General features: G+C 46.2%; 1 protein-coding gene across 1 annotated transcript in view; it reads right to left on the minus strand.

The window, feature by feature from the left end:
* Window positions 1–1,583: 1,583 nt before the first annotated feature.
* LOC108289920 (zinc finger protein 814-like) overlaps window positions 1,584–11,130 on the minus strand; it is a 24,457-nt gene continuing 14,910 nt past the window's right edge. Inside the window, exons 2-3 of the mRNA XM_017509539.2 lie at window positions 5,587–5,713; window positions 1,584–3,909 (exon numbers count right to left, since the gene is read on the minus strand). Coding sequence (XP_017365028.1) covers window positions 1,937–3,909; window positions 5,587–5,713 — 2,100 coding nt within the window. The 3' untranslated portion in view covers window positions 1,584–1,936. The remainder of the gene's footprint in view (window positions 3,910–5,586; window positions 5,714–11,130) is intronic.

Below are 11,130 nucleotides of genomic sequence, written 5' to 3' on the forward strand. Positions count from 1 at the left end.
AAAAAAAAAAAAAAAGACCACAAAGTCCTGAAGGCCTTCTTTGGAGGCCTCTGGCAGCTATGTCAAACAGTCCACAGGTGGAGAAAGCTATATTCTGCATTCATACTGTCCTCTGAGCCACAAAGAGTTTAGTCATGCCAACAAAAGCTGTGATCCCTTCATGGTAACAGGACCTACTTGATTGTGAACCACCCACACAGTAACAGCAACCCCCAAGACTGAAAGGTTAAACAATAAGGGCTTCATAATAGCATAAACCAGAGAAATGGGAGGCAGACTGTTTTTAGGATCATGACTTGGAGGGTAGAAAATCTGTCAAGATTGATGTGACACCCACAAGATCCCTGAAAGACATAGTCCGTCTTTTCAAGTCAACATAAGAGTCCTCTGGGATAAAAATGGGTAAGGTCCATGGCACAACTTACCAGACAGAAAGAAATGACAAAGAAATGCCAAAGCTACTCAAAAAATCCTTCTGTAACTAGATCAGGAATTGCATGTTCAAAAAAAAAAAAAAAAAAAGGTCAGGCATAGTAACGCACACCTGTAATCCCAACACTTTGGGAGGCCAAAGTGGAAGGATCACTTGACCCTAGGAGTTTAAGACGAGCCTGGGCAATATGGCAGGACCCTGTCTCTCCAAAACTTAAAAAATTAGCGAAGCATGGTGTTACATCCCTATGGTTTCAGCTACTCAGGAGGCTGAAGCAAGAGAGTCACTTAAGCCCAAGAGATCGAGGATGCAGTGAAATGTGAATGCACCACTGTACTCCATCCCGAGCAAGAGTGACACCCTGTCTCTAAAAAAATCTAGTAAGGTAACTGGATAGAGTGAAAACTGCGCTGCAACTGCCACATGCTTGCAACTTTTACAGACGCTCAATAAATGACATTCAATCTAGGCAGGGGGCACCCTCAAAGGAGCTCCCCCAAATGTTATAATGAAAAAGAAATAACATTCCATATACATCTATGGTGTTTTTCTCATGTCAATGTTCGAGGTTCCAATTAGAAGGCTGCAGGCTTTCTTGCATTCATTACACTCGAAAGGCATTTCTTTTCTTTTCTTTTTTTTGAGACGGAGTTTCGCTCTCGTTACCCAGGCTGGAGTGCAATGGCGCGATCTCGGCTCACCGCAGCCTCTGCCTCCTGGATTCAGGCAATTCTTCTGCCTCAGCCTCCTGAGCAGCTGGGATTACAGGCACGTGCCACCATGCCCAGCTGATTTTTTGTATTTTTAGTAGAGACGGAGCTTCACCATGTTGACCAGGATGGTCTCGATCTCTTGGCCTTGCGATCCACCCGCCTCAGCCTCCCAAAGTGCTGGGATTACAGGCGTGAGCCACCGCGCCCGGCTCGAAAGGCATTTCTACAGTGGGAACTCTCCTGTGTGTTATGAAGCTAGACTTCTACGTAAATATCTCACATTTGTCACACTAGTAAGGCCCTGATCCAGTGTTAATGCTCTGATCTTGAAGGAGCAGAGAGGTATGGCTACAAAATTGCCAAAATTTATTTCATTTGTCTAGTGTGAACTCTCTGATGTCCAGGGAGAGCAGACCTTCCTTCAGGTAACTTTTTTCCCACATTTGCTGCAATCACAAGACCTTACTCCAGTGTGAACTCTCCTGTGTTGAATGAGACTGAGTTTCAGCAAAAGATTTCCCACATTCACTACACTAAGGCCTTTCTCTTGTGAACCCTCTGATGGTGAAGAAGTGAAAAGCTTCAGCTAAATTTCTTTCCCCATTCACTGCACCCATAAGGCTTTTCTCCAATGTGAACTCTTCTGTGTTTAGTGAGACTGGAGATTTCAGCAAAAGATTTCCCACATTCACTGAACTCATAAGGCTTCTGACCAGTGTGAACTCTCTTATGAACACAGAATTTAGAACTCTGAGTAAATGACTTCCCACAATCATTGCATTTTATATAGCTATTCTCCACTGTGAACTCTTTGGTGTGCAATGAGGTGGTCCTTATTGCTAAAAACCTTCTGACCATCCTCACACTCATATGGCTTTTCTCCAGTGTGAACTCTCTGGCGTACAAGGAGGTGAGACTTCTTGTTAAATAATTCCCCACATTTATAAGGCTTTTCTCCAGTGTGAACTCTCTTGTGTTTAGTGAGACTGGAGCTTTCAGCAAAAGATTTCCCACATTCACTGCACTCATAAGGCTTTTCTCCAGTGTGAACTCGTTTATGAACATGGAATGTAGAGCTGTGGGTAAATGACTTTCCACACTCATTGCATTCATATGGCCTTTCTCCAGTGTGAACTCTCTGGTGTGCAATGAGTTGGTACTTATGCCTAAAAGATTTCTGACAGGCCTCACATGCATATGGCTTTTCTCCAGTGTGAACTCTCTGGTGTGCAAGGAGGTGAGACTTCTTCTTAAATAACTTTCCACATTCCCAACACACATAAGGCCTTTCTCCAGTATGACTATGCTGGTGTTGAATGAGGTTGCCCTTGTGACTAAAACATTTCCCACATTCCCCACACTTATAAGGTCTTTCTGTAGTGTGAACTCGCTGATGATTCCTAAGGTGTCCTTTTTCATTAAAAGACTTCCCACATTGTCCACACTCATATAGTCTTTCTCCAGTGTGACTGCGCCGATGATGAACAAGGCTGCGCTTATGACTAAAAGATTTCCCACATTCTCCACATTCATAAGGTCTTTCTCCAGTATGAACCCACTGATGGCTCCTAAGGTGCCCGTTTGAACTGAAAGATTTTCCACATTCTCCACACTCATAAGGTCTTTCTCTAGGGTGAACTCGCTGATGTAAAATGAAGGTGCCCTTATGACTAAAAGATTTCCCACACTCTCCACACTCATAAAGTCTTTCTCCAGTGTGAATGCGGTGATGGTTCCTAAGGTGTCCTTTCGAACTGAAATATTTCCCACATTCTCCACACTCATAAGGTCTTTCTCCAGTGTGAACTCGCTGGTGTAGAACGAGGTTGCCCTTTTGACTAAATGATTTCCCACATTCTCCACACTTATAAGCTCTTTCTCCACTGTGAACTCGCTGATGGTGAACAAGGCTGCGCTTATGACTGAAAGACTTCCCACATTCTCCACATTCATAAGGTCTTTCTCCACCGTGCACTCGTTGATGGCTCCTAAGATGTCCGTCTGAACTAAAATGTTTCCCACATTCTTCACACCCGTAAGGTCTTTCTCCAGTGTGAAATCGCCGATGTTGAGTGAGGTAGCTCTTTTGACTAAAAGATTTCCCACATTCTCCACATTCATGAGGTTTTTTTTCACTGTGAACTCTCTGATGATTACTAAAGCTATCATGTTTGCTAAAGGATTTCCCACATTCACAGCACACGTAACATTCTTCTCTAGGGGGATGTGTCTGATGCTGACCAAGAACATTTTTGGTGCTAAGATGTTTCATGCATCCTCCACCACCGTAATGAATTTCCCCCCGCTGAAAGAGAGACACACACTCAGTTTTGCTGCTTGACTTCTTCCCAGTGTGAATGGCCTCTTGCTGAAGTAATACTGAAATGGCCAAAAAGTCCTTCCCACTCTGACTGAAGACAGATGACTCCTCTGACACATGGAACTTACACCTCTTCACAAACAACGCTTCCTCAACACTGATTCTATAGGGTTTCTCTCCAATGTACTGATTCTGGTGCTGATGAAAGATTGTACTGTCATATGATTTACTCCCCCATGCCTCACACCTGTGCTCTTTCTGCTTGTGATGTGTTCCCTGATCTGCCATGTGCAAAATGTCCCCCAAGATCGAACCATGCATCTCACAGGGGTGAGCCTTCTTGGAGGACACACCTGCTGTAGGAGTCCTGACCTGAGTCTCTCTTTGCACATAAATACTCTGCTTAGAAGGTGCCTCCTCATCTTCCACTCCACACCAACAACCTGAAAGCAAGAAAATGCTGGTGAAGTGCATGTTAACTCTAGTGGGAAGGCACAGACCACCCACAAGTGTATCTGAGGAACTGAGGAATTACTCCAAGGAAATATTTTGAGGAACAGAATGTTGGCTTCAGATGAAAGATGGTGCTATTTATTATTACTGGACTATAAAGGTCACAGAATGTAGTAGGCGTCATCATGTAAAGGGCACCATATGTAACACAGGAAGTAAAGGCAGGGTTTACAATTCCTGCATCTGCAAACCACTCATCTACAGGACTTTATCTCCTGATGACATGTGAGTACTATACAGAGGGATTTGTCCAAGCTAAAAAAAAAGACTAGCATAACATAGCAGCTTTTGGTCAAGGACAGTTTAACAAACTGTATATATTTGCTAACACAAAACCTCTATGCCAATACTGGAGACCACTGCAGATGGCAACGTATGTAAAATAAATGAGATGTGGGGTAGTGGGATGTGAAGACTAGATAGGAGAATGGATATTAGGGTACAAGTTCATGTACAAATAGGTCAAAGGGTAAAAAAGAAAGAGTAGAAGTGATAAGGTATACAAGTGTGATGCTCTCAAGAATGGGGAAGAAAAGACAGAATATATGTGTGCCTACTTCCCTTGCCACAAAAATACTACTAAAATAGAGTTAAGTTTCTGGTATGACGTCAATAAAGCCCTGACTCTATGACCTCTTCAAAGTGCCACTCTTCCTTTTTTTTTTTTTGTGACCAAGTCTTGCTCTGTCACCCAGGCTGCAGTGCAGTCGTGCGATCTCAGCTCACTGCAGCCTCCGCCTCCCAGGTTCAAGTGATTCTCCTGCCTCAGCCTACTGAGTAGTTGGGATCACAGGTGCCCACCACCATACCCAGCTAATTTTTTTTATTTTTAGTAGAGACAGTGGTTTTACCATCTTGGCCATGGTGGTCTTGAACTCCTGACCTCATGATCCACCCGCCTCAGCCTCCCAAAGTGCTGGGATTACAGGCGTGAGCCACCGCGCCCGGCCTAGGGATCCACTCGTAAGGGACTCATTCCTTCTGAGCCCATTATGCTGAGGCTGAATTCAGTTGCATCTTCAAGATCATAGAGGATTGTGCATACCACCACAAAGATGACCAAATACATGGGAAATGGATAATGTACAGACTAAGGGAAAGACAGAACAAGGGAACAGCCAACATTGTCTCAGAACAACTCTGCACATGAAAGCCCACTGGAGAAAAAAACTGAGTATTTCAAGGAGAATTTCTAAAGAGGGTCTTGCAAGAACAGCCTCTGGTCTATGTAGGCAGTAATGTAGTCTGTGAAGGCAATTCCTGCCACAGGCAGGCATAAGAAAATAGCAGCTAGAGAAAGGAAGTAGACTCTGCGTACACAGTAACCTGATATCTAGACAAGGACACCCAAACATCTACAGGACTAACAAGGTGGGCTTCTAACTATGAATCCCTCCCTGAGAGCTTGTAGTAAGGCAGGTGTTGGGGCTGCTCCAAGAAAGGAGAATGTCAGTATGCACACCTCAGTCCTACCAACCAAGAGCCTACCCATAGAACTGAAGTAGGAAGCTGTGCCCATGCTCTGGACATGAGAAAGTCTTGCCAATGGGGAAAGGGGGAAGGACAGAGACTAGCTCAGGTCACAAGGGTGAGTGTGGGCAACTTACCCAGGGAGGATGTAAGTGCCAAGTTCTCCAGCATCACATCACGGTACAAGCATCTCTGAGCCTCACTAAGGAGATTCCATTCCTCCCAGGTAAAGTTCACAGCCACGTCTTCAAAAGTCACTGTGCCCTGTTATGATGTTGACAGATGAAACTACAAACCACACCTATACTGAGGTATCACAGTCCATCTCTCCCACATCTACTTTTGCACATTCTCCTCTCAAGGTCCTCAACTCGTAAGAGAAACTAGTACCGCGAACAATAATTAGTTGAACAAATAGGTATCTATGCTGTGATTGTGACATTAAGAGTCCACCCGCTCCTGACAGGCACTTCCACTAGTATGGCTGAGGTCATGGAAAGCCCAGTGTAGCACCTTCAACACATAAGACAGACATACTCTCTCAAAATGCATATCATTCTTTACACTTCCCTGGCACATATCCATGTCAATACCCGGCTGACTGCCACACACCACTGGCCTCTCTCTGCCCTTTAAACACCTGAAAAGTATCTTAATGTCTACCTTTTTCTTCTACCAGTGTGGGTGGAAATCTCCCCCTAGGGTTTTATAATCCTGGTAAAACAAATGACATCTGATACTCTACAGATGTCATCAAGAGCAATTTACAAATCAAATATATTGAGCTGGACGCGGTGGCTCACATCTGCAATCCCAGTACTTTGGGAGGCTGAAGCAAGTGAACTGCCTGAGGTCAGGAGTTTGAGACCCGCCTGGCCAACATAGTGAAACACCATCTCTACTAAAAATACCAAAGAGGCCGGGCACGGTGGCTCAAGCCTGTAATCCCAGCACTGTGGGAGGCCGAGGTGGGTGGATCACGAGGTCAAGAGATCGAGACCATCCTGGTCAACATGGTGAAACCCCGTCTCTACTAAAACTACAAAAAATTAGCTGGGCATGGTGGCGTGTGCCTGTAATCCCAGCGACTCAGGAGGCGGGGGCAGGAGAATTGCCTGAACCCGGGAGGCGGAGGTTGCGGTGAGCCGAGATCGCGCCATTGCACTCCAGCCTGGGTAACAAGAGCGAAACTCCGTCTCAAAAAAAAAAAAAAATACAAAAGATTAGCTGGGTGTGGTTGGCGGGCGCCTGTAATCCCAGCTACTCGGGAGACTGAGGCAGGAAAATCGCTTGAAACCAGGAGGCAGAGGTTGCAGTGAGCCGAGATTGTGCCATTGCACTCCAGCCTGGGCAACAAAAGTGAAAATTTGTCTCAAAAAAAAAAAAAAATTCAAACAATAGCCTGATAAGAGGGACACCACTCACCACAAAGTGCCACATTGTTGTTGTATGGTGGATAAGAGACAGCAACCATGGCCATGGCATGCAAGCTTTTTAAGATGAAGAGGGCATAATGGCCTGATTCCCTCAGGAGGATGCCACTGACTTCTCTGAATAACTCTGGACGTAGACATAGAATTGAAATTCACTACAAAGTACAACAGAAACCTGCCTGGTCCCATTGAGGGAAAGGTGTCAGAGGCTAGGATATCTTACTTAAGAGAGTGAAGTGGCCGGTCATGGAGGCTCACACGTGTAATCCCAGCACTCTTGGAGGCTGAGGTGGAAGGACTGCTTGAGCCCAGGCGGTCAAGATGGCAAGAACCCATTTCTAACACACACACACACACACACACACACACACACACACACACACACACAGAGAGAGAGAGAAAAAAAAATTGAATATATAAAAAGAGAGTAGAATGGGAAAGAAACTTGCACTCAGGCCATTTGTGGTTCTATCAATATGACCAGCATTCAGGTGGCAAGTTACACTGGGCCTTCACTTAATTTCGTATTACTGGAAATGGCACTAAAAAGGGATGGAGAGTCTTGAGTTGCCAATGCCTCCTGTCCCCATAACCCATCAACAGCCTCCTGGTGTGGAGAATCTGTGCTCCTGAGAAGGGAGAGCACAGTGATTGTCAGACTTTGCACAGAACTCAGTGCTTCTCAGTCACAGTGGAAAGCAAAACTGGGCTGAACTCAACTGACACCTACCCAAGGAATGACCATATAGACCAGCCCAGCCAGAGGGGAATCACCCACCCCAATGGTCAGAACTTGAGGTCTGGCAAGACTTGTCACTGTGGGCTGGAGGGCTCTGAAGCCCTAAATAAACTTGAAAGGAAGTCTAGGCCACAAGAACTGCAACCCCTGGGCATGCCCTGTGCTGAGCTGTGCTCAGAGCCAGTGGACCTGGTTGGGCTGTGGAAACACAGCCTACTGAGATGCCAGCTGGAATAGCTAAAGGTGTGCTTGTACCACTCCTCCCCCCAACCCCAAGCTACACAGCCACTTCTTTCCACTTGAGAGAAGACAGGGAAGAGCAAAAAGAACTTTGTCTTGCATTTTGGATACCACATCAAACACAGGATAGGGCACTGGACAGGGTTGTGAGGCCCCATTCCAAGCCCACTCAGATAGTAGCCTTGGCCGGTGGATGACATTGCTGGACCTGCCCTGAGTCTTGAAGAGTGAGCCTTAGACCAGGCAACATTCACCACAAGCTGACTAAAGAGCTCTTAGGCCTTAGTGGAACATCAGTGGCAGTCTGACAGCACTTGCTGTGGGCCCATGGTGGTGGTGGGCCAGAGTGAGGCTTGTCTGCCTATGGGAAGGGAGGGAAGAGTGAAAAGGACTATATCTTGTATTTGAGTGCCAGCTAAGCTACAGTGCAAAAGAACACCATGTAGATTTCTAAGTTTTTTACTCCAATCCCTGACTCACGGATGGCATCTCTATACCAACCTGAGGTCTGCGGGAACTTACCGTCTAAGGAGGATATAAGCCTGTCTGGCTTTGCCACCTGCTGACTGTACAGGGCTAGGGCCTTGAGTGAACCCAGGCGATAGCCATGTGCTGCTTACAAGAGCCTTGGGTGAAACCCAGTGCTGTGCTGGCTTCAGCACAGTCCCAGTGGTAGTGGCTGAAGGGGTACTTCTGTCTCAACCCCCAGTTTCAGGCAGTTCAGCACTGACAGAGAGACTGGGACAAGGTGAGGAAAGACCCAACAAGAGTCTCTACCTGTTCTTTTTGTTTGTTTTGAGATGGAGTCACTCTGTCACCAGGCTGGGGTGCAGTGGTGTGATCTCGGTTCACTGCAACCTCCACCTCTCAGGTTCAAGCAATTCTCCTGCCTCAGCCTCCTGAGTAGCTGGGATTACAGGCATCCCCCACCACGCACAGCTAATTTGTGTATTTTTAGTAGAGACAGGGTTTTACCATGTAGGCCAAGTTGGTCTCAAGCTCCTGACAGGTGATCCATCCACCTCAGCTCCCCAAATTGCTGGGATTATAGGTGTGAGCCACTGTGCCCGGCCGAGTTTCTACCTGTTAATGCAGGGAATTCTTCCAGATTTTATCCAAGACCACAAAGGTGGTATAGCTCTCTGAGTCTCCAAGAGCCACAGTATTACCACAGCTTTATCTATTTTAGGTTACCCCTAAAGTAGATAAAGCTCAAATCACAACACCCAAGCCCCTTCAAATGCCTGGGAAGCCTTCCTGAAAAGGACAGGTACAAATGAGCCCAGACTGTGAAGACTACAATAAATACCCAACTTTTAATGCCCAGACACTGACAAACATCTACAAGTATCAACACCATCCAGGAAAAGGTGACCTCACCAAGCAAACTAAATAAAGCATCAAGTACCAATCCTGGAGAAAGAGAGATATGTAACCTTTAAGAGAGAAAATTCAAGATAGTTATTTTGAGGAAATTCAAGATCAACATGGAGAAATAATTGAGAATTCTATCAGACAAATATAGCAAAGAAATTAAAATAATTAAAAAGAATTGGCCTGGCGCAGTGCCTCACGCCAGTAATCCTAGCACTTTGGGAGGCCGAGGTGAGCGCATCACCTAAGGTGAGGAGTTCGAGACCAGTCTAACCAACATGCAGAAACTCAGTCTCTACTAAAAGTACAAAATTAGCTGGGTGTGGTGGCACATGCCTGTAATCCCAGCTACTCGGGAGGCTGAGGCAGGAAAATCTCTTGAACCAGGGAGGCGGAGGTTGAGGTAAGCTGAGATGGCGCCATTGCACTCCAGCCTAGAAAACAAAAGTGAAAATCTATCTCAAAAAAAAAAAAAAGCTGGCACGGTGGCTCATGCCTGTAATCCCAGCACTTTGGGAGGCTGAGGCAGGCGGATCATGAGGTCAAGAGATCGAGACCATCCGGGTCACTCCATCTCTACTACAAATACAAAAATTAGCTGGGTGTGGTGGCTCACGCCTGTAGTCTCAGCTACTCAGGAGACTGAGGCACGAGAATTGCTTGAACCTGGGAGGCAGAAGTTGCAGTGAGCTGAGATCACACCATTGCACTCCAGCCTGGGCAACAAGAGCGAAACTCTGTCTCAAAAAAACAAAACAAAACAAAACAAAGGCCGGGCATGGTGGCTCACACCTGTAATCCCAGCACTTTGAGAGGCCAAGGTGGGCAGATCAACTGAGGTCGGGAGTTCAGGACCAGCCTGATCAACATGGAGAAACCACGTCTCTTAAAAAAAAAAAAAAAAAAAAAAACACAATGCACATGCTGCCCAATGGCTTCTGGAAGTTCCTGGTCCACAACGTGAAGAAGCTGGAAGTGCTACTGATGTGCAACAAATCTTAATGTGCTGAGATCGCTCACAATGTTTCTTCCAAGAACCACAAAGCCATGGTGGAAAGAGCTGCTCAGCTGGCCATCAGAGTCACCAACCCCAATGTCAGCTGCACAGTGAAGAAAATGAGTAAACAGCTCATGTGCATAGTTTGTGTTTAAATAAAACTGTAAAAACTGCCAAAACAAAATAAATAAATAACTTTCAAGCTCAGCCGCGTGCAGTGGCTGTCGTCTGTAAACCTAGCACTTTGGGAGGCCAAGGCCAGTGGATCACTTGATGTCAGGAGTTCAAGACCAGCCTGGCCAATATGGTGAAACTCCATCTCTTCTAAAAATACAAGAACTGGTGAGGTACAGTGGCTTAAGCCTATAATCCCAGCACTTCGAAAGGCCGAGGCAGGCAGATCACAAGGTCAGTAGTTCAAGACCAGCCTGGCCAACATGGTGAAACCCTGTCTCTACTAAAATTACAAAAATTAGCCGGATGTGGTGGCATGCACCTGTAGTCCCAGCTACTCGAGAGGCTGAGGCAAGAGAGTTGCTGGAACCTGAGAGGTAGAGGTTGCAGTGAGCTGAGACCACACCATTGCATTCCAGCCTGGGTGACAGAGTGAGACTCCATCTCAAAAAAAATAAATAAATAGCCTGGGCGCAGTGGGTCACACTTGTAATCCTAGCAATCTGGGGGGGCTGAGGTGGGTGGATCACCTGAGGTCGGGAGTTCAAGACCAGCCTGGCCATCATGGTGAAACCCCATCTATTAAAAAATAATAAAAATAGGCTGGGCGCAGTGGCTCACGCCTCTAATCCCAGTACTTTGGGAGGCCGAGGCAGGTGGATCATGAGGTCAAGGGATCGAGACCATCCTGGTCAACATGGTGAAACCCCGTCTCTACTAAAAA

Source organism: Cebus imitator, unplaced genomic scaffold (assembly GCF_001604975.1).
Source record: "Cebus imitator isolate Cc_AM_T3 unplaced genomic scaffold, Cebus_imitator-1.0 Scaffold417, whole genome shotgun sequence".
NCBI classification, from domain to species: Eukaryota; Metazoa; Chordata; class Mammalia; order Primates; family Cebidae; genus Cebus; species Cebus imitator.